Source organism: Drosophila innubila (assembly GCF_004354385.1).
Source record: "Drosophila innubila isolate TH190305 chromosome 2L unlocalized genomic scaffold, UK_Dinn_1.0 4_B_2L, whole genome shotgun sequence".
In the NCBI taxonomy this organism is placed as follows: domain Eukaryota; kingdom Metazoa; phylum Arthropoda; class Insecta; order Diptera; family Drosophilidae; genus Drosophila; species Drosophila innubila.
This window is the reverse complement of record NW_022995372.1, coordinates 20,318,885-20,346,714: the sequence shown is the minus strand read 5'-3', so window position 1 is coordinate 20,346,714 and position 27,830 is coordinate 20,318,885. Positions and strand designations below refer to the sequence as shown.

The window sequence follows — 27,830 nt, the reverse complement described above, 5'->3', positions numbered from 1 at the left end:
TATTCAGATTGCCAGCGTTTTTGACCCGGCTAATTATTGCTGCTTTCGTGGTCAGATCTCGAGGTGGCACTGCCATCATTCTCTGGTAGCGTCAACGGACTGTCCTCGTTTGTAGCCTACACGGTGCCCGTTCCCTTGGAATATTCCCTGGAGCTGAGTTTCAAAATATTGCCACAGACCATGTCTCAAATCTCGTTGCTCGCCTTCCTCGGCCAATCCGGCTATCATGACGAGAAGAGCGATCATTTGGCCGTTAGCTTTATACAAGGTTACATAATGTTAACCTGGAATCTGGGTGCGGGACCACGTCGCATTTTCACACAGAAACCCATCGATTTCCGGCTGGATGCACCACGAGTTCCCTACGAAATAAAGGTCGGTCGCATTGGTCGTCAGGCTTGGCTCTCCGTCGATGGAAAATTCAATATTACGGGTCGCTCTCCGGGCAGCGTCAGCCGCATGGATGTCCTTCCCATACTCTATCTGGGTGGCCATGAGATTGCCAACTTTAACACGTTGCCACACGACTTGCCGCTGCATTCGGGCTTCCAGGGCTGCATTTACGATGTGAACCTCAAAGCTGGACAGGTCACAGTGCCGTTGCAGGAAACACGAGGGGTACGTGGACGTGGCGTGGGACAGTGCGGCACGAGGGAGTGTCATCGACATGCCTGCCAGCATGATGGCGCCTGTTTGCAGCATGGTGCAACCTTCACGTGAGTATAAAAATGTGAAAACGTTGATCTAGTGAACAAATTATTGCAAACAAACCGAAAAAGTTTTGGTTAACTCAATTAAACCTAACAAATTTAGTACATGAGTTGATAAAATTTCAAGAGAATTATTCAATTTTTCATACGATTCTAGTTCTTGTTCTTGTGAAATAATAAAACTCAATGAATAATGATTATTTCCTGAGTTTTATTTTTGGCTCAAAATAATAAATAGTTATTATGCTATGAGTTTTATTCTTTTTTTTTGCTCAAAAATAATGATTATTCCTTAATTTTATTTTTTTGATCAAAAATAATGATTATTCCATGAGTAAAATAATAAAAATAAAACATACATCTTAAGATTAAATTGAAATTGCATTACTCTTAAAGAAAATTTTTGGTATATCTCACGTTTATTTACAGTTATTAGAAGTGAATGATTTTTTCCTTAGAAAAAACAAAATAACCATTATCTACGGTCAATGCTTCAAACACCTATCTTTAAATAAAAATTTCCACTAATAATGTTAACATAGGAGAAGAATAAAAAAAGAAAGAAGATTAAAGAAAACTACTTAAATTAACTTGAAGAATATTACTTTCAATTTTATGAGAAATCTTTTATCTTGTACAGGTGTATCTGCCAGGAAGGCTGGTATGGACCTCTCTGTGCACAAGCTTCGAATCCCTGTGATTCCTTTAATAACAAATGCTATGAGGAGGCAACTTGTGTGCCGCTTGTCAATGGTTACGAATGCGACTGTCCTGTGGGACGCACCGGCAAGAATTGTGAGGAAGGTAAGGGCCGAAAAGAAGATAATAACAAAGTAGGTACATTTCTAAGTTTTTCTAAAATCTTTCTTTAGAAATACGTTCACTAAGCGACGTCTCACTAACTGGTCGACGTTCGTATCTGGCAGTGCGTTGGCCATATCTATATGATGGCGGCGATAAAATGGGCTCAAAGCGCTCCCAAATGGTTAGCTATCGTAATTTTACCAAGAAACTGATGCCACCAAGGCCCATTTCGACGCCCAGCACACACTTTGTGATGAAGCTGCTCAACGAGGTGGAGAAACAACGCAGTTTCTCCCCAGTACCATTGATGGGATCCAAGACCTTCGAGGAACATCATCGTGTACAATTCTTCTTCATAGAATTCCAACTGCGTCCACTTTCCGAGCGTGGACTCCTTCTTTACTTTGGCACGCTCAATAGCAATCAGGATAAGAAAATAGGATTTGTTTCGTTGTCACTGCAGGGAGGCGTCGTTGAGTTTAGAATCTCCGGACCCAGCAATCATGTGACAGTGGTGCGAAGTGTTCGAATGTTGGCAATTGGCGAGTGGCACAAGATCAAGATGGCACAACGTGGACGCTGGTTAACATTGTGGGTGGAGGGCAGCGCATCCTCGGCATTGGCACCATCCGCTGAGGTGCTTGTCGAGCCCGACTCTCTGCTTTACATTGGCGGATTAAAGGATGTCTCCAAACTGCCGCACAATGCCATCTCCGGCTTTCCAATACCCTTCCGCGGCTGTGTCCGTGGACTTGTCGTGAGTGGCACTCGCATTGTGCTCAATGAAACGAATATTGTGGGTGAGTTCAATGTGGTTAATCTCCTTCATTTCTTGCCTACTCAACATATTTTGTCCTTTCATTTTCTTCGTAGAATCGCGTAACATTCGGGATTGCGATGGCACCGCCTGTGGTGGTGACTCTTGTGAGTCTGGTGGTCACTGCTGGCTGGATGAGAAGCTACAACCGCATTGCATTTGCCCGGATTATGCCAAAGGCGATCGCTGTGAATATTCCGAGACCTGCAAGCTGATTCCCTGCAAGAACAATGGACGATGTCTGCGCAGTGGTCGCTGTTCCTGTCCCAATGGCTGGGGAGGATTCTACTGTGAGATTGGTAAGTCCAAGCAGAGATCATAATAATTTTAATTAAAAAACAAAAAAGCAACTACGGATAAAATAAAACAATTCTTAAAATGTATATTATAAAATGAAAATTATTTGTTAAGTTTAATCAAAGCTTTTAAGAAAAAAAAAAATGGAATAATAATTGGGTTTCAATTTAAATTTATGTTTACTATAAAGATAAAATGCACACTAATAAATGTACTCTAGTATTTTCTAGATTTTTCTTTATATATTCCATACATTTGTTGATATTTTTGGTTTGTGCATTTAATTGTCCATTTTTATAGTACAATCATTTTTTTTACATTATCAAATTCAAACTTAAATATATTCTTATTCTATAATACTTTTAATTAAATAATAAAAGAATTACAAATTTTGTTTATAATAAATATTGCAAATAATATACAGTTAGAGTACCTCATCCAAAAGTAGAATAAATGATATTTTGCTATTTATCTAGAATCTAGATAATGTTTTTTTCAGTTAAATTTTTTTAAACACCGAACTCGTTTTTGCGATCTCTAAGTGAAAGATATGGCTCGCTGACTTTTATCTAATTGAAAGTTATGGTCGTGCTACAATAGGTAAAAACTCTTTTTAATTGCCAACTCGTGTGTCGAATTGTCATTTCCTTACTTCAACTCAAATGAGGGAAACGGGGGAAGAAGGAAAGGCGGGAGGGAAGCAACAATTCGTCATCGAATTAGTCAAGGGGCAGACGTTTAGTTAGCGCATTAATATCCGTAGAAACAACAATAACAAACGCACTAACTGAACAACAACAAAAGACATAAATCATTTCACTTGAGAAAAAAATCTTATAAACGAGTTTTATAAATCTACAAAAAAACCAAAAACAAATCAAAGTCACAGTTCAATGTGTCAGTGTGAAGTAAAAGTCTATTGACTTTTTTTTATACAGAAGCCACCGAGTAGATCTTAAAATGTCAGATATTTGATATTATATTGCACACAAATTGCTTTTATGTCATGTTTTATTTACCTTCTCTCTTTCCTTTTTTTGTTCATCGGCTAAACAAGTTTTCAATTTCGAATGCTTTAAACGACAAGAAATAAAACACAACAATATTATTATTATAATTAGAGATCTACAGTGAGGGGGAAGTGAAAGAAGACTGCTAAAAACACAAAGCCATTAACAGCACCATGAATCTTATGGTTCGCTGCGTAGCGGGGTCAGGAAGTTGAATTTGCAAAAAAAAAAAAAAATGAAACAAAACCCTAACAAAATCACACTAAAATTAGTGAACTAAAATAGGTAAAATATAAAAAAACGGATACAAATTGGCATACTCTGAATCAGAGTTGAACGTGCTGAAATAATAGAAAAGCATTGGAAATTCTCAACTTATTTACATAGTTTGTAAGCTATGGAAGTACAATAGAACTTTGTGATAAATACAATAAAAAGATTTCAACTGAAACTTTTACTGTACGAAGTTGTTATATAAGTCAGTAGAGAGTTGTTAGAAATTATATAAAGAATGGAATTATGTTATATGCAGATCTATGTAGAGCTATTGCTTATCAAGAAAAAATTTTTATTTTAAGACTAAGTTATTTCTTGACACCTCTCGCTTAAGACTTAATATGTGAAGTTATTTCAAATATCAATTACGGTTAGCAAGTTCGCCTAGAAGTTTGTCTTTTAAATAGTTTTATGATAGTTGTTATGTGAGCAGGCTTAGTTATACAATTGCCCGATCTGGCATAAAATCAGCTGTCTGCCTTTCACTTATTAGCAAAGTGAATTAACATGCCACTAATAACAATAAGCTATAAAAATATAAAAAAAAAAGTGGAGAAAACACGAAACAACAAGTGCAATCAAGTTGGAGTGCTGTCAGTTAGCCAAAATGGAAACAACAAAAAAAAGTCAAATCAAAACGAAACGAACATAAGAATCAAAAGAAAGAAGCAAAAGATGTAGACAAGAGATTCGAAACAGAAGTAAAAGAAGAAGCAGCAAACGAGATCAGGGACCTAACAAATGGCATAATGAAGTACAGCTGATGATAATGATGATCATTTGTGTATGATAATGATGTTGCATTACCAAGACGCCGCACAGTGGGACAGAAAAAAATTCAAAAATTTTACATGTAAAATATGCACTGAAAATATTTTTCAACTTTGACCGAAGGTTCAGAATGCCAGAACCCCTATCAAGCCGTACAAACCATCATTTTAAAGCTTAAGAAGTTTTCTATCAAATGCTTTTTAAATTTTTGAAATATCTTTATTGGTTCAAAAGATATGATTTTAATACAGCAAAATGAGAGATTGTCCCACTGTGCGCCGCTGATGCTGTAATTTAATTATGCACTCGTATTTCAAACACACATGCAATAAATTGTATATATTATACATTAGCTCCACTTACCGATCTCTCTCTCCCTCTCTTCCCTACAGCTTTGAGTAAGCCGACAACGCCGAGCTTCCGTGGCAACAGTTACTTGATCTTGCCACCCCCTCGCATACCCATGAAAGACAAACGTCGCGGCCCTTCGCTCTATGTCCGACCTCGAGAAGCCATACAAATCTCACTGAACTTCTCCACCATCGAACCGGATGGTCTATTGCTGTGGAGCGAGCATAATCAATTCAAATTCTTGGGTCTAGGTCTGGAGAATGGCCATCTCAAGTTGGCCAGCAATCTGCTGGGCAGCAACAATGATACTGTTCAAGCACCTGCTAGCGGTTTTGTAGCCGATGGCGCCTGGCACGGCACAAGTGTTCTTTTGGATCGTACACGACTTGAACTTCAGCTAGATGGCGAGGTAATCTTCAGCGAGCGTTTGCCGGAACTTAATCGGCGAACAACAATAATACCAACTACAACATTACAGCGACGAGCGGGCAAAGAGCCAACGATTAGCTACGAGGATATTTTCTATTTAGGTAAGTAAGATGATAGTGAAAGAGAACAATTCTGTGGGGGAAAACTTAACGGTGTATATAAGGCTAGATCAGGCTAATTTCGAATGAGGTTAGTGACTTCACTGCTGATAGGTAAGCTACCGTTTCCACAGTGTCGCAGAAACCATCACAGCTCGATTCTGCACATAATTCAAATAGTGCAATGGCGGACACAGCAAGGCTACGGAATCAGTAAGGAATTCTGCAAGGAATTGGAACTCCGAATACTAAATATGCAAAAATGAGCATACCGAATACGTCGCTCACCACCTGCAGCTGTTCAGATGAGATCCCTACTACATAAAGTTTTCTTTCACCACATGTGCCATCAAGTCCCACAGGGATGAGCTGAACCAACCAACTCCAAGTTTAATTCAGTTTCTCGGCATTCGTGTGTTTGCTTCATCAATTGTAAATGCAGTTGCAGACTTACCGCCTTGTATTTAATTAATACTGCTTGTTGTTATAATTATTTCTTGTGTGTGACTTTCAATTCTCCCACTGCATTCACGAATCGAGCTTTACCGAAACTCAGTTTGAATTAAATATTCGTATCAAACTGCCGGCCCACCGTATTGACAAAAGTGTGGTGTGCAAGTACGTGTGCGCAACCGAAACAAAAGTATAGAAAAATCAGTTAGCGAAAGCAAGAGAGCTGCGTACGATAATACTCCACTGCACATGAGATGAATTAAAGTGCGCCAGCGAACGTGAACGGTTTCTGTATCTGCGTTATTCAAATTTTAATGTTTATGTTTTTTAAACAAATTATTATGCAGATTGATCATGTTGCCACTAGCAGCTTTCTGTTTACAGAAACAATCACAAACACTAACAGCAAACGCCGCGTCGAGAGAAGCTTAAACAAAATAAATACTAAACCAGAGTTAATTAGAGATGAACAACTTTGTTTTTATCGTATATCGATTGCACATTTGTTAATACCAGCCGAGTGTTAACTAACATAGCACTGTTAACTCACAGCCTAGCCTTATATTGTGGCGGTCTGGCAGCGCTTTGATGTGTTTCTGTACATTTTTTAACGGAGATTTGAAAAATGTATTTTTCCAGGTGGCTTTCCCAACCAAGAGACGGTGAGCAAACGGACGCAAGGTCGCTTCTTTGTGCCATTTAAGGGTTGCCTGCAGGACATTCAATTCGGTGCAGAGCCGAGTGCCGTTATCAGCGATTTCGCGGCATACCAAGGCGAAAATATTGGCTCTTGTGATTTGCATGGTGATGAGCCGATTGTTGTATAAATCGATGAACGAATCAAACATTAATTAGAAAAAAAGATTGCATAACCTATTCTAGAATTATTCGTATATTTATGTGAAATGCAATTACATAATTGTGGAAAAAACTTTAAGTAAAACTATAAAAAAAAAACCGATAAATAGTACTTAAGCTAAATGTTAAGGGAATTTATATATCGCAAAAGCCCGCAAACAAAAAAAATTAAATTGAAGGTATACAGATGGAGTCAAGCTATATAAAGCAAACGAAATGGAACGTAATTTTGTAAATTTTATAGAAATAACTGACAAAAAAAAAGGAAAAAAAAAAACAAAAAGATTAGATTAATAAATAAATAATAATATGAAAACAATTGATCGGAAAGGATAATATAAAGAAAGATAATGTGTTTTATCAATAAATCAAACAAGATCTAAGAAAAATTAGAACAAAATTTTAGTTTAGGGTCTAAATTTAGCAAAATACCAGATACTTCTCTTACGTAAGTGATATTTAACGTGGAATAATAATAAACATAAAATGCATATGACAAAGAAGAAATACCTACCTAAATTAGACACTTTTTAACTGACATAAGTAAATATTGTTTTGTTAATCCATTTTGTTGTTATAGTGTTTACAAATCTATATCCATAATCTATGTGTTCTGTACCAACTGTACTCTTGAATCTAATACTCGTATAAAAGCTGCCCTTGTAACAATTTTCTGCCATTTTTATTTGTTTAATTTTAGATTATTCACAAATTTGAATAGGTTTAATATATTCTTGTTTTCTGTGTTATTTTTCTATATGTTATACTAGCATTATGCTACTCAAATTGAAGCCGTTTAGTTGCCTTGTAGTAAGTTAGTGTAATAATCTCGATATGATTTATTGTTTTTTCAAAAAAAAAAAAAAAAAAAACAACTCAAAACTTTGACTCTTCATACAACAATTATACAATACAACAAATATTATTCTTATATAATGAAACAAGTAGCAAAAAAATAACAAAAAGAAAACAAACAAATATATATATACATATATACGTTACAAAACTTTATTATACAATTAAAATGCAAATAAAGTAAATCGAAATGAAAAGATATGTAACCGAAATCTACATTAAGTATGTAATATTTATTTCGCGCTATTATTTCAAAATAAAAACTAGAATGAGTTAATAAGAACATTATGTTCTTGGTAAATATTTTTGACTATTTGTTTACAGTAAGCATGAATATTTGATTAATTGATTTTTAATGGCACACTTGTTAATTGGAGAACTATTCGCCTTAAAGCTTTTTACGTCGACAACGACAACAACAGCACATGGAAGATTTTATCTCTTCGTTAGCCTCTTCTACGGGGAGTTCTTTATCCTTTTCGTGTATTGTTATCTTTTCTTCTTGATCTCGTTTATTTTTCTGGTTATTTAGTGCCATGGCTGTAAATAATTGTAATTTTTATACTTAGTATTATGAAATATTATGTACAGTATGATTAAGAAGCGAACCCACCGAGTGCTTTAAAAAGATTTTTCACATTCATCGCCTTCAAAGACGATGTTTCTATATATATATCAGATTGAAATCCTTTGCATATTCATCAGCTTCTTTTTCTGATACCGTTCGATTTGCTTCCAAGTCCGCTTTATTTCCAGTAAAAGCAATCACCATATCAGGCGAGACCTTTGGTAATCCATCGAAAATACAAATTATTAATAAGAATGAAATAAAGAAGTCGTAGACGGTAAGTTCTACAGTTACTAACCTGCTCTCTGAGCTCTATAACCCAGTCCTTAGCCTTTTCGAAGCTTTCCCGATTCTGTATATCATACACAATGATAGCTCCTTGACAATTCAGGTAATACGAACGTAACAGATGCATAAAACTTAAAATAAAACCTATCAGAAATCGCTGTTATTCCATATTAGATTGAGAAACTCACCGATCTTGGCCAGAGCAATCGCAGATACATAACTTGATATATGATTGGGGTAAAGTAATTGTTTTGACTGTGTATTCGACACCTACAGTTACCGGTGGAAATGACGCGTTTGCATCGAGAGATCGGGTAGTTATTGATGATTTACCGACACCTGAACTTCCCAGCATAATAATATCGAAGCTACTCATCGTTGTCATTGATAATAATTGATCCATTTTTATTTTTTGTTGCACGGTCCGTACTCTATGAACTTATGTGTATAACTAATCTAACAATTAAGTGTTGAAAAAAAGAACATATATACATGCTATGTAGTTATATTTTCAACACAAATGGAACGAGATTTAATTGCTCATAAACGATAACGATTATGTTCCTAAATTAGATTTTTATATTCACGACATAATACTAAGCCGAATGAATTTTAATTCTATATTATATTATTTAAAGAATTGCTCCCGTTATAAATACGGACGAGTCTTTTGAAATGCTGGTGAATAAAAGAATTAGTAAACAATTGCTGGATACATCTTAATCATACTTTCTTTATGAAATTGAGATTACAAATTTTATCAAAATGACCTGTATTTTATTTATTTATTGTTTATTTTCATTATTTTTTTATTCACGATAGCAAAACATTGCTGCCTTAAATTAAAAAATCGAATATAACATAAAATTTTTAAAGTGAACAATAGTCTAACTTGTCAAAGTACAAAGTATTTCAAAATAACCATTTCCGCAAATTTTCTACATATTTATTTTCAGAGCAGTTTGATTGTATTATTATAAATTGATTATTTTATTAAAAAAATTGTTTATTCAGCTTAACAGTGTAGCTTGTATATTTAGATATTTTAATGAATTATGCACTTATCGTTCGAATTTATATGAGGATTATTACTCTGTCTTAATTCCAGTTCTTCGCCTGAAATTAAAAAAGTATTTTTATTTTCTATAATATAATTATTTAATTTTTTTAATCACCGATTGCTGAAAATAAAGCACTTATATTTTCTCCCGTTTTGACCGACGTCTCCATGAATATGAAACCATTTTGTAGGGCATAGTTTTGAACATCTTGGGAATCGATACAGCCATCGATCCACAAATCCACCTTGTTGGCAGCTATAGCAATGACCAAATCTTTGCGTAACTAAAAGAAAATAGTTTAAGGCCAGAGTTTATTTTTGTAGGAGTTTACAAACCTTTTTACGCAATTCCTCGATCCATCCTTTAGCAATGTTTAAACTCTCTGGATTCTGAACATCGTAGACTATGAGAGCAGCCTGAGCACCTCTGTAGTAGATGGGCGCCAAATCGCGCCAACTATTTGAATAACTCACAGTTATTCATCATTTATTTAGTCACTAGTCATAGTGAGTTACTCACCGCTCCTGGCCAGCTACCTCCCAAGTATCGAACCTAACAGACTTGTCCAGATATATGCTCGTAAATGAAGCAACCAGTGTACTTTCCACATAACTCAGATCTTTTCCCATTGTATAGCTTGCCACGATCGATGATTTACCAACTGTTGCGTCCCCTAATATCACCAATTTGTATCGCTCTATCTCCCATGGTTTTTCTGTCGTCTCGATCATATTCCCCTTTCGCATTTTAAGAGCTAAGTTCTCAACTATACAACTTCAACTGAACACAAATTTCAAGTAAAAATGCATTTCCAGTACTCTTTGTTCTCAACTAATTGAGAGGGACTTAATATATCAAAATGAGAATAACTTATGACAAATCTTGAATGAGTAGTTTCTGAGTGCTACCTTCACGGCGTTGTTCCATTTTCATATCAAAATTATTCTTTCTAGTAAGGGTCTCAAATACTTTAAGGGATTTTTTCAGCTATCACAAACCTTTTTCAATTTCAGTTTCCATCGATAGAAAGTTTTCGAGTTTTAATAGTTAAAAATTAAAAAGATCTAACGGAATTTTAAACTATAAAATGCCACAATATATTTTTCTCGATTTTTATATGTGTATATATATACGATTTTTATTATAAATGTTAAATTTAAATACATACATACAACATAAAAATTATAAATTGGAAAAATACACAAACAGCTGTTAGGAGTCGGATCTTTTTTCCCATTTCGCGTGCTGTTATCTTTGTTGATGTTTTGTTTTTGCTTTACTTTTTTTTGTATTTTATTGGTTTTTTTTTTTTGTTTTGTTGCTTTGCTTGGTTGATCGCTGGTTGATATAAATACATATAAATTGGATTAAAAATCAAATTACATTTGTGAATCGATTCAAACAAAAATTTTGTATGAATAAGATTTAATTTTATTTGTTGTTTACTTGACGACGAGTTCACTTTATTTTCTTAAGATTCATCTTAATGTGTTTTGTTTTTCATTTTGTTTAAAGTTTTTTTATTACGATATTTTTAGGGGTAGCATTAAATCTTCGATTGCTGCTAGAATGTGAGTTAAAAAAAAGCTAAACGTAAATTGAACCAAAAATTAATATCTAGTGAATAATTTTTATTCAGTTTCTTTGTATTTTTTCTGCATTTTCTTTTCATTATTTTCATATGTGTATATATATATAATTTATATAAATTGCAACTATCACACGTGTCCATCGCAACTTGACGGCCGGATAGACACACACATTGCCACAGATCGAGGACGAGCGAATCTTCAGCTGCGGATCTGATCTGAACTGAACTAAACTGATCTTCGGTTTTTTTTTTTTCTTTTTTTATATTTTTTATCTTCTTTCGGAACGCTGCTGAGAACAACTGCAACTGGAATTTCTCTGTTTTCTTAGCTCCCATTTACAAACAATCTTTGCGTGTTTTTCATTCTTTCTTTTGCGTTTTTTTTTTTATACAATTCAATTTTAAACATTTCTACGACACGTCGTGAACTTTCGATTTCATATTGTGTTTATTATTGTTTAATTGCTATTTTTTAATGCGATATTTAGAGGTGTTGCATCTGATTGAGATGAAATTGGAGAAGGGAGCTCTCTAAATGGCGGTTATGAACTATGTGGGCCAGAGTTAGAAATACGTTAGTAGCGTTCTGATTTGTATAGATAATTTTTTACGCTTGATTTTAACGGGGCTATGATTTTTGTTTTTCTCGATTTAAACTAACTTTTGCATTTACGTTTTGTTTCTTTTGTTTATCATGTAATTTAATTTATAATTAATATTATCTTTATCTTCTGGTTTTCCATCAATCATCATGAAAATTAAATTGCTTGCCCCTGCGAGCCGGCTTTAGTTTTAAATTTTAAATAATGTTTTATTTATAATTATCAGCATAAACTTTTCAAATCTCTCGTTGGAAATTTCATTTTCTGCAATGACAAAAGCAACCGGTTTAAATATAAAATTCTCTATTATCCAATCAATTTTTATAGGGGGCGCACACACACCTACAAAGGGACATCACTTGCAGCAGTTGTTCGTCGTTTGAGTCGGTTCGTTCCCATTTGGTTTTATAACAGATCCCTGATTGTTGTCGTTCTTGGGTAGTTTCTTGGCTGCAATTACAAATGTTAACAATTAATTCATTTGTTTTTTAGTATAAAATCATATATATATCACTCACCAATTGCCAAGAAGATATCATTGACATTCATGCCCGTCTTCGCTGACGTTTCCATAAACAACAAACCATTCTCCTCTGCATATTGCTTCGCCTCGTCAAACTCCACGACGCGAATGTTCGACAAGTCCGCCTTATTGCCAGCTAATGCGATGACAATGTTAGGTGAGGCCTGTTAAACAAAGAACATCATATTTGAGTTAAATAGAAAATAATGTATAACAAAATTAACAATTTACTACACTTATACATTCGCAAATAAAAGTAAGTGTTCAAATTTATTCAATTTAAAACTGGAACAGCTAATATAAAATCTTGTCAGCAGAGTATTAATTGCACATTCAATTTTGATTTATCAATTAGTGCAATTACAGCCAATATGCATTAAATGTACATTATATAAGCCACATTTTTTTTTTTTTTTGTGCATTTTTAAATTTAAGTTTCATAAAACTTTATGACTTTATTACATTTAAGAAATTTACTTGAAACTAAACCTTATTTTATCCACTCATATATTTGAAAACTTTTCATTAAAATAAACTTTATTTAATCCTTTTTGACAGACAACTCAACTATCTAAATATTGTAGAAGCTTGTTCTTGATTACTTAAAGGCAATTAATAAATGAAGTTGATTCTCAGAAAACCTTCAATTGGCCTCGATTTAGTAAGCATTCATTGAGGCGTAAACAATGCCGGAAGTGATAAATAAGTTCAATGCACGACGCAATGTTATAATTCAATAAATATGAAATTAAGTGCAGGAAACCATGCGAAAAAAGACATGTTTGTTAAAGTGTTTGATTGATTCGTTACTCACTTGTTTATGTAGTTCCTTGACCCAAGTTTTTGCACGCTGAAAACTGTCCTGATTCTGTATGTCATAGACAACGATGGCGGCCTGCGCACCTCTATAATACATAGGAGCTAAGCTGTGATACCTGTATAATAAAGATAGAGTTAAGATTAGATTTTTAAATCATTATTAAACATATATCGACTCCTTTTGCGCAATTATCGCAATTTTATACTCTTGTAGAGGACAAAATAATGTGAAAATTGATAATTTAAGGAAACTCATCTTTATATTAGAGAGTTATATTAAAATATAATAGTATTTTTTATCAATAACTTCGGGCAAAGGAATCGGTATTAGTATATTCACATAAGCGTTTGTACTCACCGCTCTTGACCGGCTGTATCCCAGATCTCAAACTTGACCACCGTATCCTCTATGCAAATGGTTTGTGTCAGAAAGGCAGCACCTATCGTGCTCTCCTGGTACTCGTGGAACTGGCCCTTGACAAAGCGCAACACCAGCGATGATTTACCCACAGCCGATTCGCCAAGTAGCACCAGTTTGAATTGGCAACTTTTATTCTGCGATGTGCCATTGGGGCGTTGTGCGGCTCCAGAGCCGGACCCCCCGCTGCGTGGTGTTGTTGCCATTTTTGTGTGGTTTTTTTTGTTGATGTTGTTTTTGTTGTTGTTGCGGTTGCTCTAATTGCGCCTAAAACTTACAATATTAAATTTTTTATAGAGTTTACGGACGGTCAACAAGTTTCTCTCCCTCTATCGTTCCTTCTTTATGTCTGCTTAAGTGTGATCTATAAAAGAGAGAATGCGTGGATAAAATGAGAGAATTCGAAAAATGCTGATAATACTGGCGCCTTTATTTGCATCGCCCGCTTATCAAAATTAATTATTTATGTCGCACACACGCATCCACCAATCAAATTACTTTACTGAATTATCGTTCTGACTTCTGTGAGCAGAGTCTGGAGATTAAAACTGTGACAAAATGCAGCAAAAACGCCCCACTATAAATTCGAAAACAAAACAAATTCGGAAAAGAAAAAAAAAACTAGATGAATAGCAACATGAAATTTTGTCTGGGTGTTCCCCAAATTTTTGGAATTTTTGAGTATATTTATTTTAAAAACAACAGGTCTTAATCTATATATTAAAAACTATTTGTCCTGACTGACTGATATTTGTGCAGTCCAAGCGGTAAGACCAAGTATGCTGAAATTTTGACACAACGTAGCTGAAGCATTCGTATTAAAAATTGAGTATTATCAATTTGTGAACCACAATTTTTTTTATTTAATAAATCTTTTTAATTAAATCAATAAATTTTCAATTTGATCAAAGCAATCGGTTTTAGAAATATTGAAATCTCATGTCAAGGATACGTACATTTCTTATCAGACATATCTGAAATTATTAACCGAAGGTCTATCATTTCTTGTAGCTCAAAACAGCTTTGAAATGTCATAAAAGGAAATCATAATGCATAGAGCTGATCAATTAAAAGGTCACTAATACTTTTAAAATTAAAAGCACAAACATATTTAAAAGACCGGTTAGTGTTCGCTTCTCTTCTCTCACTATCAAAGGTGAGGGCAAGGCCGAAATCTTATTTCCAAAAGTACACATATTTGTATACCAATACATATAAGTAATTACATATACATACTTATGTTCATAAACATGTATATCACAGTTCTGACCAGCTTAAATCTAGTGTATGCTAATTGAGCGACAAAGTTCAATGTCAAGAATGTGTTTTCTTGTCGACTGATTGCGTGTCAGCGTCAAACACTCACACACACACACACTCACACACATACTTAAACATAGTTAATTGCAAATTGCGCTAATCACAACAGCAATAACAACAAGCAAAGGCAAACAACTAAAAATACTTCAAACACGCGCAACAAAAACGAAGAAGCCTTAAAAATGTTTAGGCGCAATTATTGTGCTCACTGTCTGTGTGTAAATGTGTGTGTGAGTGGGTGTGGATGTTGTGTGTGTTCTGTAAGCAAACACTAAAAGGGTTTTATGGTTTGCTCATCTGCTTCGCTTTTTTTTTTCTTTTATTAAAAACACTCTGTAAACAAAACACACACACCAATGCAATTTGTTATCGATAACATGAACTATCTTATCCGCATAGCGATTGGTCTACTCACAATTATAACGTCAACAATACAACGAAAAAGAGCGAAAGATAAATTATATTACAATGAGCTCATTGCATGATTTTTAATATTTGTCTGCCTACACAATTTTTTGAAATATTTATTTACTTGTTGAAGGATCAGAATATTAACATTAATATTCTTTGTGAAACTTTTGTGAGCATAATGTTAGTCATTCACTGGTTAAGAGCGGGGAGCACCACCAACAGTGATAACGAGAGTGACTTTTAAAGTAGCCTTAACACTACTGTTATCAACTCGAATTCATGTGAATCACACATTTGCACATTCTCTTTTATACTTAGTGTACAAATGCGCTCAATCGATTCGTTACTGTAATCTATAAACTCACTGTGAATAATGCAAATGTTTTCATGAGTGAGTGTGTGTCTGTTAACTCCCACATTTCTGTGCATACTGCGTCTCCACAATTAATTAACAGCCCGATGCTAAACTGTACAGAGAAATCTGTTATGAGAGCGATAATATTGGAGTGTAAGTGGGATAGGGACAGCAAAAGCAGGGATCTTGGCACTAGTAAGAGCGTGCTTGAAGCGGAAATAGATATAGGGGCGGATACGGTGCGGACAAACGGCGGGACAAAACAGCGATAAAAATCAATGCAATATGAATTATACAGTTGCAAGGAGAGCGCCTGAACAGACGACAGCAGGAAGAAGTAGGCAGTGTGAACAGAGAAAGTGGAATGAACCGCATATTGTAGATGTTGTAGTTTTTGTGTGTGTATTGTATTATTAAATTAAGCACAAACATCACAACAAACCATTGGAAAAAAAAGCTGTCAGCATTAACATTTTTCGTTTTCTATTGTTTGCCATTCTAGACTCGTTTTAGGCTTTTGCGCTTTGGAGCAAAGTGCAAAAATTTAACACACACACAAACATTCACATAAATCGTGTCGCAAAGCTCGACTTACACACACGTGCATGACAATTATCTGAATTGGAGAGTCACTCGCTTCACTCTCTTTTCTCTCTCAGTTCAAAGTTAAAGCATTTTCCCTTCAATTGTTTTTGCCTGCCTCTCTTTGTCGCGACATCGTTGCAATTTTTTTTAGAAATTTTATTATACACTTTTTTTTAAGTCACTTTATGTCTCTCAAATTTAATTTAATCAAGAGATCACATGATTTGAAAAGGCAAATAATGTAAATAAGAGGTACAATATTGATAATTGGCTTAGCAAATACAGCAAAAGTCAAAACACAGCTGGGACAAACTCAGCAGAACAGAGTAGAAAATTTACGTTTCAATTCATTTAATGATTGAGCTTCGATCGTACCAAAACTATAATTAAAGAAAATAAACACTTCGTACAGCCGGAAAACGAAAGCAGCGAAAATTCAATAAGAGTAAAAAAAAACCAACGGTACATCGGGCTGTCAGAAAATTACCGTAGCCAACACTTGAACAGCTGACGATGCGTCATTCACACAGAAAACTGAACGGCTGGCACACACACACACAAATGCATTCATGGGCACAAAGAGAAAAAGTGGCAAAGGGTGGAGAGAAAGAGAGAGTACGCACATCGTACACAAGGCATTGACATAGTAACAATTCTTTTGCTACCAATATATTTTATAGATCGTATTTAATTTAGCTTTAAAATAAAAATTACTTGGTAATGATGTTTCACATACACATAACTAGTATAAAATGCAACAAGTGTTTAATAATTTCAGAAAAGATCAAGAGAACTTGAAAAAAGGGTCTTCAACATATGTATATTTTGGCGGATTTTTAGTGGAGTCAGCGATAATAAACGGATGCATAAACAAAGACAATTAAATATGCGACATTGTTTACATTTGTCGGAGACTTTTAGCTTTTTTTTTCTTCTTATACTTGTCGGGGTGGAAATATCAGACGAAGGCGTCAAGTATGGGGGGAGGGGGCGTCATCGCTGGCATGACGATAAGCGACGATTGTAGATAAATTCGAAGCACACACATACTCTCACACACTCAGGCAGAGAGATATTCACAAGCTTCACATTTTAAGACGCAAAAAAATTCAACGAACAAAGAAACAGGCTGAAAACCTGCAAGAGCTGTGCTGATTACTAGACTGCGCCTCTCATTGTTAAACACCTGGTATTCTATTATTCAGTTATATGGCCCTTCAGTTATTATGTGAAAACATTTATTGCGCGATTTGTTGCCACTGTGCGCTGCAGTTAAACACTAACACTAATGGGGCAACTAGTGCTATCCCATTCGAGCACACGCTATTGCATGCAACGCACCCAAATTCAGGGACAGCTATCGCGCTCGCTCACTCACTCTCGCTTAGCAGCAGTGTAAATGTGTGTTTTGTGGGGCGAATTGATTGCGCTCGCGCTCTCTTTCTCTCTGCTCGGCGCCTGCTATCGATGACGATTGTAATGGTGGACATGAAAAATTTTACACAACTTTCTTAATTAATAGAAAAACAACTCGCCCTTTTGGCAAACACTTGTCTGCTATCACTTATCGTAACGCACTTTGATTGTAGCTGAAATTTTTGCACACTTTTTTTTGCTGCTACCACTCTCTTTGTTTGTTTTTCTCTGTGATTTATGATTTCTTATTTGCGTTTTCGAACGAACGTAGCGCAGCCACGGATACTTTGGAAACAAACGCACGCAGACAGAGATAGACAGCGACTGACTCTGTCCCCACGACTGACTCTCAGCAGTTTCAGTTCTTGTTTTTGTCAATTTTGAGGCGTTGCATGAAATGTCACAAGTGACTTGCACTTTCTTAATTTGCCGTTTCGTATTTGCGTGCAGTTTTCGAATTTTATTGCATTTACCACTTTGTTTTCCTGCGAATTCCTCGATTGAACGGACAATTTTTTTGATTAACGTTTTCACTTCTCCTCGTCTCACTTGCACCAACGATGCTAAATATAAGTCGTTGCCACCTTGCAGAAAAAAATTACAGTTAATTTGAATATCTGGCAGCCTTGAAAACTGATCTAGTTCTTTTTTTTAACTAAGTGCCTTTTCACTAAAAATATTTTTTTGTACTATTTCTTAATTTTGAAGCTAGAGTTTGGGTAATTTATTGCAGATTTTTTGAAAGAGCTAAATTAAACACCCTTACTCCGAGGCGTAAAGAACTTCCAACCTTTATAAATTTTTACGAACCTTCAATTCATCCAAACTAGAATTAAAAAATTTAAATTTTTAATAATGCAAATTTGGCATCGTCAGTGCCATAAGGTAAGTTAAGTTAAGTTTGTGAGGACGGAAAAAGAAAAAAAAATAGTCACATTGGTACGTCAGCTGTGCTTTGCTTACATTTTATAAATCGCCAAATTTGAAAAATAAATAAAATGGAAAGTTTTTACGATGTGAACACGAGATTTTTAGCATATGCCCTATGCTGAAAGAAGAAGAGGATGTGGAACGCAGGCGTAGCGCATATTGGGTCAATCTATAAAAATTGCATCGAAATGCTATTTTCATTTAAGTTATTTTCATTCAAGTCCTCTTTTTATTTGTTTGTGCGTCCACAACAAACAGCTGATATTTTTCTAATTGCTGTCCAAATAATGAACACGCATTTTTTCGATGTGAATTCCTAGCTATGCACTTTGTAAATTTTAGCTTTTTCTTGGAACCAGTGTTAGTAGCGTGACATTAGTGTGGCGCATTCTCTCGTCTGTTTCCGTAAAATTCATAAGATAAATTTATTAAAAATTTAGCAATAAAATTATAAAATAAATAAAATAAAAATAAAAAAAATTAATTGAAATTAATTCCAAATTCGACAAATTCTAACATAATTTAATGCAAAGTATCGTCCTTTTTTTGGAAACAAGGCTGTCAGACGTAATATATATGGTGCCGCCACCTCTAGTCTCTTTTTCAAATTACTAGATTGTCGTAAAAATTGGCAGCACTGGCTACCATGTAATTCAAATGAGCTGTTGCTAACTTAGCTCTTTTATAGCGAGTTCACGCTATTTTCAGAATTTAGTTGCTAAAAACTTTTAAGAAAGCATATTTTTTATCGATTTTTGCTCTAATATTTTTACTAAAGCTATATTCAAAACTGAACAAAAAAAAAACCAAAAGGTATTTTGTCCGTAAACATTTGAAATTTGCGGTAATTGAAATTGGTCTAAGCTAAAATATCGGACTCCGTGGCGTGATAAATGACAAATGCTGATTTTTATTAGATACTTACAATATCAGTATCGATAGGGATTTTGTTGAAATAAACAAAAAATTTGATTATATTGAAATGAAAAAAATGATGTTAAAAAAGTTGACTTTTTTATATATATTTTGCATCGCAAATTCAGCTATTTTTCTGATGTTTTCCAGCCAGAAACATCTATTTCTATCTCTAGCAAGTTGGCAACACTGGTCAGATGGTAATAACATTGCGAGTCGAGAGAAGTGAAAACGTCAATCAAAAACTAAAGAAATACAGGCTTTGATTAAATAAATATTTGTTAAAAAGCAAGTGTTCGGTTAAACAAATGAGTGAACATCATATCAGTGAATTTTAAACTGTGTAAAAACATCAACGGCGTCCTGTTGCGAATCAACTACACACATACACAAACACACACACATTCGCACTCACACATCGGCGTCGACATTTGTGATCTGTGCTGCGCCTCCTTTGCTGTCGCACACACAAACACACAGTCTTCCCGTTTCGTTGTCGTCGTCGCAGTTTTCACAGCTGCAACGCAAATTGCAAAAAGGAGTTTGTAAATTTGAACTCAGTGTCCCGGAAAAGGAAATTAAATTTCACTTTCTTAAATATATTTATCAAAGGTGCGAAAAATATTGATTATGTTGAAATTGTTATAATTAATACGGATGTTATGACTTAAGTTTTGGGTTTAATTCAATTTGCCACAAGCTGTTGCATATATGCATGTATACATATGTATGTAGGCATGTAAGGTAAAATAGAATTTTTATACATATTAATCCAGGATAATTTTGCACGTGGCGGAAACTGTCTATGAGTAGGTGTGCCCTTCGCATATGTACATACTTTTTCAACATGCAGAATTGGAAGAATGGAAAAAGAGTAAAGTTGAATGGGAAGGATTGGAATGGTTGATCAGGCAATGTATTCTATAGAAAGGGTATATTCTTATTTTTCTAATAATATAGAAATTTAGACATTTTATTAATAAATAGCAATAAATTAAAGTAAGTTGATTTTATGCTTCGGTTTCATTTCGAAGTTTGGATTCTAGATGTGTAAAAAAGTCACATATCACTGGAAATCAAAGCTGCTTGTGATCTGATGCTCATTTCCAAGCTGCTGGAATGCCTTTTACAGTCTCCTGCCTTACTCTCAAACCGCAACGAAAGCTTTAAATAAAATGATTGCATTAAATGCTTTACTTACAAGAACTCTCTCTCCTTGTCTCCCTCTATCTTTTTGACTTGTTTTATTGCAGATGACACAGAAGCAGCAGCTTTTGACTGGAAGGCTGAAGAACTGAGCAGTAAATTGAGTGTGCCTCTTGGGGCGGCCATGAGGAGCATGTTCCGTCCGATAAAGAAGATTTTCACGTACATCCAAAAAAATGCCAGCAACGGGAAAATGTTTGGCAGCACAAATAGCATAAACACTGATGATGATGATGTCGCAAGTGGCAGCAATGCCATCAAGCTGGTGCCGAAGGAGGAGGAGCAACAGCTGGAAAGGGAGCAAGAGCACAAACTGGAAGTGGAACTGGAACTGGAGCATGAAGATGATGATATTGAACGTCAAATAAAAACTTCTATTATCGATGCCACAAAGGTGCATGCAACTAAATCCAAAATTATATTGCCACTGCAACTGCAACTGGATGATGAGCTGGCGGATTTTGCACACGAACCTGCAACGCTAGCGGATGAGGAGGCTGACAATGATATTGATAATGACAATGATCATGATGATGATGTTGTTGAACTGGATGAACAGTATCTGGAGCTGGAAAACTATCCAAACAATGAGATTATTGTGCTAACTGAAAATGAGCTAAATTCATCGCTTGCCTCGGATAACATTTCGGAGGATCCTTTGGCCATTGATGAGTTTACACAGCCGACGGAGCAGGACAATGAGGAGGAAGAGATTGAAAATAATGGTGAATTGCTCTGGCTAAAGCTGGACACGCCCATGCAGGCGGTGGCGGGGACGGGGGCGGCGACAACCACCAATAGTGGCAATGTGGATGACATTGTTATCACAGCACCGTCTGTAACTGCATCGTCAGCCAAGGTGCCCGCCAAGACCAAAGAAGAGGAGCTGCTGCGTAGTGATGGTGGCTCCGATTCAGGATTGGGCGGTGAAAACGACAGACACAATGCAACAACAACAGCAACAACAACGGAAGCTGCTCCAGGTGAAGCAACGACCACCTTGCAGAAACCACTGCGTTCCAATTTGAAGCGTCGTCTGGAGGATGATGAGCTGTCTCTGGTGCCCGACATGAACAGCAGCTCCACCTCTTCCACCTCCACCGCCACCTCCGTTTGCTTGTCCAGCGCACAGAAACGCGCCAAGCGTTCCATTAACTTTGATAGCGTCAAGGTGTATTACTTTCCCCGCCAGCAGGGATTCAATTGTGTGCCCACTGCCGGCGGTTGCACCCTGGGAATGGGCGCCCGGCACATTGCCTTCAAGACTATGACCCTGGCGGAGCATGCAGCAGAGTTGAGGCGTGCCCATCGCAGCCAGAATCAGAGTCAGGAGCAACAACAACAGCTGCGCATTGGCGGCTCCAGCAGTGATGATAGCGAGGAATCCGAGGAGGACTACCTAAGCGAGGGCAGCGGCTCCGATGCCGACGACGGCTCCAATGGCTTCCTGCAACCGGTGACGCCAAAGCAGCGACGAGCGCTCCTCAAAGCCGCCGGCGTGCGAAAGATCGATGCAAGTGAGAAGATCGATTGCCGGGACATACGCAACTCACGCGAGGTGTGCGGTTGCTCCTGTCGCGAGTTCTGCGATCCAGAGACTTGTGCCTGCAGTCAGGCGGGCATCAAGTGTCAGGTGGATCGGGCCATGTTCCCCTGCGGTTGTACACGCGAAGCTTGTGGCAACACCGTCGGACGTGTGGAATTCAATCCGACCCGTGTGCGCACCCATTACATCCATACGGTAATGCGTCTGGACATGGAGCAGCGTCAGAGTCAAGGACCGCCAGCTGCGAGTGGCAACAACAGCTTGATCTATTCCAACAGCAGCGTTGGGGTCATTTCAACCGGAGCTGCTGCCGCCACATCCGCTTCCTCCTCCTCCGCCACCTCCTCGCATTGCTATTTCATGCAGCCGCAGTCCAACTACAGCTCCGGCTATGCCTCGCCAGCTTACACGCCCGAACCGAGTGTCAGCTACTATCAACAGCAACAACAACAACAACAACAGACGCTACAGGCGACTGTCTCACCTCTTTCGACCAGTTATCCACAGCTGGATAGCTTGGATTCTGGTCTATTTGCCAGCGGTAGCAATGCCACACCCTCGTATGGTGAGCTACTGACGCCCACCTATCATCAAACCCTTGGCTATGGCAGCGCTCAGGTGAGTGTGCAGCTTTCATAATAGATAAGAGGAGTGTGTTTCAAATTTATCAACCTTTCAAAAGCTGGAGATCCCAGTGGAAATCACATAGAGACCGCAGTGAAACAATAATCAAACTTTGTTTACTTATATACTTGTGACTTATATAAATTGTTAAAGAATCTATTACAAATCCCAGTGATTCAAACACGTATACCTTATCAAGAATCCTTTTACGTCAACTGTGCAGGAACACATTCCTCTTCCCACACTTTCTCTGGCTTCGCCATATTTAACATAGTATTATCCATTGTAGCTCAATTCCTACACTGGTTACCAGCAGACGACATCAACATCCGGCGGCAGTGCATCCCCCGAAGCGTACAGTTCGTGTGCAGTACCATCGGTGCCACCATTTGGCAATGCCACCACCACCGCCTCGAATGCAACGCAATATCAGCATGCAAATGCGTTGGAAACCACCGCATCCTCAATGAACGTCAACAGCAGCAGTGGAAGCAGCAGCATATCCGTAACGGCCAGCAGTTGTTCCGCGGGATTGGTGCGTCTCAGTGGCGCAGTTGCTGCTGATTTCATTAGCCTGAACACGCCCATTGGCAGTTCGTCGCGTCTCTCGCAGATTAATGATCTCTTGCAGCACAATCGTAATGCCACAAGCGCTTTGGTGGCCGTCTCCGAGTCATATACCTCCGTGCGAAACAGCAGCAGTAATATCAACAGCACCATTGATTCTATCGACACGCCGCCCATTATAGAGGAGGCGCAACGCAGCAGTTGCATGACCTTCGAGGAGTTGCCACCGCCGTTAATTAATCCCACGCCCATTGTGGCCGTCGTGGAGCACAGCGAACGTAAGCTACAGCTGCAGCAGGTGGTGAATTCAACACCCCAGCCTCGTCAGCCACTGGATACAAGTGGCAAGCATACCGAATCCTTGGCGAGCGATATTTGAAGTTGATTTGGGGGATTCTGGGACAGTTTTTATAGCAATTTTACACAGCAGAAGACTTAATTATGTTTAAGTGGGCAGCGACGGAATCAAAATAACAAAAAAGAAAAAGGAAGAGTAGAAGGTAGAATAGAGAATGCATGTCTAGGTTTTTATTTACTTCCCTTTTTCTTCTACTCAAAATCGCAAGTTTAGTTTGTAAATATGCATTATAATCGTGCATATAAATAAGTATATAGAGAGTGTATAAATCAGTTTTAATTGTTAATTGATACTAAATTAGCCTTAAGTACACATTGTAATTTAGTCACTTCGTTGCTTAGGTTTGCATCTTTAATAATATATTCTGCCTTCCTTTGATTGTTAAATTAAAATCACTTGCAAACTTCCTTACCCCTGTTATCCTTCTCTTCCCCCTCACGTCTGGCGTTGTTTTAACAAATTTAATCAAGCTTAACTTGTGACGCAGTTTCAATGTATAGCATTTCCAATTTAATTATTCTTTTGATTTTCTAAATTAATTTATTGTTTTTTTTTTTTTTTTATTCTTGTTACTAAATCATTAACTAATTTTTTGATTGACAATATTTTCTGTATTTTTTTTTTTACCCACAAAGTTGATTGAAATTGTTTATTTGTTTCGCCTGTCGATGATTTTAAGTATTCAGTTAGTTGTTTAAGTTACCAAATTTTTGACCCTACAAGATTTAGCCTAATTAAATCCAATGTCAGCAGTAACAGAAACAACAACAAATATGCATTAGACATGAATTAAGTAGTAATACTTATGTGTATGCAACTCGATAAACAACAACTACAACAACAACATAAAATATAAACAAAAAATCGTAAAAGAAATGAAAAAAGAAGAAAACAAAACGTAAAGTGAACTAAATAAAAGTAAAAAGTAATTGCAATTATTTAAATAAATATTGAATACAAAATAGAAAATATTTGGATGGTCTTCTATTAATTAAGCTGGAGAAAGTTTCTGCTTTGGGAATGTAAAAAAACTGAATCAGTTAAAAAATTTAAATTTCGCTTCAAATTAATTGAAATTTATTTAAAGGGATTACATATGGAAAAATTAGAAACAAGGAACTTTCTGTAAGATGAATTTAGCTGTATCTTAATGTCTATTACTAAAAAGATTACTTATAACTTTTTCTATTAACTTACTACAATTCCGGGCCAACAACATCCTCAAAGCTAACGCCAATTTGTCGGCGTATTTGATCTGTAATGGCAATTAGTTCCAGACTAGCGGCATGAGTGTACTTGGGACTCTCCAGGAGACGCTTCTCGATGCACTTGCGCACCTCCTCCGCCTGATAACGTAGCCCACAAGAGTTGGTGTAATTAAAATCAAACTTGCCATTTGGCAGTGGCCAAATCTCTGGAGCAGTATTAGAGCGAGTCAATTGAGTGCAACACCAATAGTTGGAGAGCTGAAAGAATTTATTTGAAAAGATCATTGGTAATCAATTGATTTATTCAGGATTAGGGTTTGTTGCAATAAGACTCACCTTAATTTCGCCTCTGCTGCCCACAATGATCGCATCATTCTCCAGATTTTCCAGACCTGTGACAAGCGCCACCAGACGACGATTGGCACCATAATCCAGTATAAATTCGGTCTGCACATCGACACGATCGCCATTTAATTGTGTTCCACTGGGAATGATCTTCACTGGCGGCAAACCAAAAACAAATTGTCCCAGCTGAAGTGCATAAATGCCAATGTCCAGGGTAATGGAACCACCTAGAGCACGACTGGTAATCCTCTCAACATTGGCCAGGCGGAAGCCATGTTGCAGCTTGATCAGATTCACTTCGCCAATCGAATCGTTAAGGAGGAGTTCCCTCAAGCGATCGTAGCTGGGAAAGAAGCGACTCCACATTCCTTAAAAAAACAATTTCATTTCGAGTTGAATAATGGAACAACTAAGATCGATTTAGTTTAGAATGATCGACCATAAAATATCCTTATTACAGCTTATTTGACCCACTACAATTTTGAATTTGGAAAATTCAACTTTATTCCATCACTGTTAATTTTTTCCTTTCGTTCCCCTTCACATTTTTTTTGAAAACTTTAAACTGTCATAGCTTTGCCTTACCTTAACCTTAATTTCCTTGCGATTTAATCATTATTTGACTTCTGTTTTGATTCTGCATCGAAATTGAAAAATTCAACTATATTCCATCATTGTCCATCTTTTCCTTACTTTTCCCTTGGCACTTCTTTAAAAACCTTTAAGTGTTATTACTTTGTTATTTTTCTTGCGGAATGTAAATTTTTATCATTATTTGACCTCTATTTTAATTCTGCATCACAATTGAAAAAATCAACTTTTTTATTTCCATACTTTCCGTTTGACACTCTTTGAAAATCGTTACACTTAAGTTTAAACCTTAGTTAAATTCGACCAAAGATAAAATTTGTAAAACTTGAGGAAGTAGCATTACAAATTATTTTTTAATAGGGGTATCTTCGATTTGGCGTATAGTTTGTATTCAGTCTCTAGCCTTTATAGTCTCCAAGATTGGAAAGCAAAGCTGATAGGACTAAACATACTTTGTAAAGTCAGCGATGACTAAAATAACTATTCTATTTTTAATCTAATTGCGATGAAGTTAAATAATAAAGAATTGTGATCATAAATATTTCATAAGCTTAATATGCCGCCAGATGATTGATAGCTACATTTTTAGAAATTCTGTCCTTTATTTCATTTAATATTAATTTCTTCCCACATTTTCTATTAAAATCCTTTAGCTTCTTACCCTCCATGAGGAAGACTCCTCTTTGTTCGGCCAATGCATAGAGTTCCCTTGCCTGTGCCAATCCCAGGCACAAGGGCGTCTCGCACAGTACATGTTTCCCCCGGGAAAGCATCAACCGGACCACAGCATAGTGATAGGGATTCAGTGTGCCCACATAAACAACATCCACCTCTCGATCCTGGGACAATGCATCGAATCCATTATAATGACGTGATATCTGATTGCGTTTCGCAAATTCCTGGGCACGTTCCCCCTCCACATCCGCAACAGCGATCACAACATGAGGGGAACTCTCCAAAGTTCCCAGTGCTGTCACAAAATCCTGGGTAATGCGTCCAGCTGCTGCAATGCCCCAGTTTAGATTCAGTTTCTGGCCCTGCATCGTAATGAATTCGTAATCAATGTTCTCGACGCGAAATCGTTGGCATAACTGACGACACTCGGTGTCCCCTAACTGTGTGTGGGTCTCAATATCATTATCAGTCCCTAGCATCTGCATTCGCTGCAATTGCAATTTTTCATTACATTCCACCCTGATAACAGAACTCATGCGGTTTTCCCTTCCCACACTTCTACATGGCGTAATACTTCAAAACTTTTTATGCGTTACTTTCATACCGAATTAAATTCTGTTTTTAAAAGTATAACAATATTCATTGATCGCATATTTTAAATAATATATTTATTTGGGTATTATAATTTAATTTTTCTAGATATTTGGGTCTTATAAAATTCGCAAAGAAATGAATTGAAAATTAATAATAATAGATATATTTTAAGTAATATATTTATTTGCGTACTCTAATAATTTAATTTTATATTCCTAAATATTAAATTATATTTTCTATAATTTTTATATGTATAATTGGGTTTTATAAAATTTTTCTTTCCATTTTTTCTAATTTTTCACAGAGAATTTAATATTATATTAATAAAATTAATGTATCGAATGTTTAAATATATATTTATTTATTTTCGTATTATAGTACAATAATTTAAGTTTTTAACCATAAATCTTTTAAACCAATTTTTGTATATTTAGGTATTTTTAAATGTAATTTTTTGATTGCCCAACTCTTTCATTGTTTTGGCCGAAAAATTGTATAGCTATAACAATCGCCCTTACTCATCGTAATATTTATAAAATTTCTTAAAACATGTTGTTGATCCCTTATAAGAAAGTCAACCACTTC

At 36.3% G+C, this 27,830-nt stretch overlaps 7 protein-coding genes across 13 annotated transcripts in view; 2 read left to right on the top strand and 5 right to left on the bottom strand.

Moving 5' to 3' along the window:
* LOC117782014 (MKRN2 opposite strand protein) overlaps positions 1 to 6,473 on the bottom strand; it is a 63,844-nt gene extending 57,371 nt beyond the window's left edge. The window contains exon 1 of the mRNA XM_034618920.1: positions 6,018 to 6,473. The gene's annotated coding sequence lies outside the window, so the exon portion shown is untranslated. The remainder of the gene's footprint in view (positions 1 to 6,017) is intronic.
* LOC117779983 (protein eyes shut) overlaps positions 1 to 7,729 on the top strand; it is a 44,237-nt gene extending 36,508 nt beyond the window's left edge. The window contains exons 9-14 of the mRNA XM_034616343.1: positions 56 to 716; positions 1,351 to 1,514; positions 1,583 to 2,314; positions 2,388 to 2,630; positions 5,078 to 5,566; positions 6,656 to 7,729. Coding sequence (XP_034472234.1) covers positions 56 to 716; positions 1,351 to 1,514; positions 1,583 to 2,314; positions 2,388 to 2,630; positions 5,078 to 5,566; positions 6,656 to 6,843 — 2,477 coding nt within the window. The 3' untranslated portion in view covers positions 6,844 to 7,729. The remainder of the gene's footprint in view (positions 1 to 55; positions 717 to 1,350; positions 1,515 to 1,582; positions 2,315 to 2,387; positions 2,631 to 5,077; positions 5,567 to 6,655) is intronic.
* Positions 7,730 to 7,943: 214 nt separating this feature from the next.
* LOC117781078 (ras-related protein Rab-5A-like) lies at positions 7,944 to 9,074 on the bottom strand. 2 transcript variants are annotated; one of them, XR_004617145.1, is made up of 4 exons: positions 8,774 to 9,064; positions 8,596 to 8,716; positions 8,343 to 8,513; positions 8,214 to 8,269 (listed from the first exon to the last, which is right to left on the bottom strand). XR_004617145.1 is itself a non-coding variant. In XM_034617795.1 (3 exons), exons 1-3 carry the CDS (start codon positions 8,986 to 8,988, stop codon positions 8,394 to 8,396), a joined length of 456 nt encoding a protein of 151 aa, XP_034473686.1. In that variant the 5' UTR covers positions 8,989 to 9,074; the 3' UTR covers positions 7,944 to 8,393. The 2 variants fall into 2 exon arrangements, 1 of the variants encoding a protein (XP_034473686.1); XM_034617795.1 differs by having other exon boundaries at positions 7,944 to 8,513; positions 8,774 to 9,074.
* A 472-nt stretch (positions 9,075 to 9,546) lies between these two features.
* On the bottom strand, positions 9,547 to 10,658 carry LOC117781150 (ras-related protein Rab-5A-like). 2 transcript variants are annotated; one of them, XM_034617889.1, is made up of 4 exons: positions 10,166 to 10,642; positions 9,982 to 10,102; positions 9,761 to 9,929; positions 9,547 to 9,701 (listed from the first exon to the last, which is right to left on the bottom strand). In XM_034617889.1, exons 1-4 carry the CDS (start codon positions 10,390 to 10,392, stop codon positions 9,631 to 9,633), a joined length of 588 nt encoding a protein of 195 aa, XP_034473780.1. In that variant the 5' UTR covers positions 10,393 to 10,642; the 3' UTR covers positions 9,547 to 9,630. The 2 variants fall into 2 exon arrangements, with proteins under 2 accessions (XP_034473780.1, XP_034473781.1); XM_034617890.1 differs by lacking the exon at positions 9,547 to 9,701 and having other exon boundaries at positions 9,842 to 9,919; positions 10,166 to 10,658.
* Positions 10,659 to 11,295: 637 nt separating this feature from the next.
* Positions 11,296 to 18,291, bottom strand: LOC117794505 (ras-related protein Rab-5B). 4 transcript variants are annotated; one of them, XM_034635137.1, is made up of 6 exons: positions 18,160 to 18,291; positions 13,540 to 13,963; positions 13,177 to 13,297; positions 12,358 to 12,526; positions 12,182 to 12,289; positions 11,296 to 12,103 (listed from the first exon to the last, which is right to left on the bottom strand). In XM_034635137.1, the coding sequence occupies exons 2-5, from the start codon at positions 13,803 to 13,805 to the stop codon at positions 12,195 to 12,197; spliced, it is 651 nt and encodes a 216-aa protein (XP_034491028.1). In that variant the 5' UTR covers positions 13,806 to 13,963; positions 18,160 to 18,291; the 3' UTR covers positions 11,296 to 12,103; positions 12,182 to 12,194. The 4 variants fall into 4 exon arrangements, with proteins under 4 accessions (XP_034491028.1, XP_034491029.1, XP_034491030.1 ...); XM_034635138.1 differs by lacking the exon at positions 18,160 to 18,291 and adding an exon at positions 17,849 to 18,063 and having other exon boundaries at positions 11,296 to 12,289; XM_034635139.1 differs by lacking the exon at positions 18,160 to 18,291 and adding an exon at positions 17,327 to 17,348 and having other exon boundaries at positions 11,296 to 12,289.
* A 1,417-nt stretch (positions 18,292 to 19,708) lies between these two features.
* Positions 19,709 to 24,590, top strand: LOC117779621. Of its 2 annotated transcripts, none has more exons than XM_034615882.1 (3): positions 19,709 to 19,731; positions 20,785 to 22,901; positions 23,197 to 24,590. In XM_034615882.1, the coding sequence occupies exons 2-3, from the start codon at positions 20,862 to 20,864 to the stop codon at positions 23,851 to 23,853; spliced, it is 2,697 nt and encodes an 898-aa protein (XP_034471773.1). In that variant the 5' UTR covers positions 19,709 to 19,731; positions 20,785 to 20,861; the 3' UTR covers positions 23,854 to 24,590. The 2 variants fall into 2 exon arrangements, with proteins under 2 accessions (XP_034471773.1, XP_034471771.1); XM_034615880.1 differs by having other exon boundaries at positions 19,713 to 20,143.
* Positions 24,591 to 24,880: 290 nt separating this feature from the next.
* Positions 24,881 to 27,052, bottom strand: LOC117779622 (trans-1,2-dihydrobenzene-1,2-diol dehydrogenase). Its single transcript, XM_034615883.1, has 3 exons — positions 26,638 to 27,052; positions 25,377 to 25,753; positions 24,881 to 25,298 (listed from the first exon to the last, which is right to left on the bottom strand). Exons 1-3 carry the CDS (start codon positions 27,017 to 27,019, stop codon positions 25,029 to 25,031), a joined length of 1,029 nt encoding a protein of 342 aa, XP_034471774.1. The 5' UTR covers positions 27,020 to 27,052; the 3' UTR covers positions 24,881 to 25,028.
* Between the last annotated feature and the right edge of the window lie 778 nt (positions 27,053 to 27,830).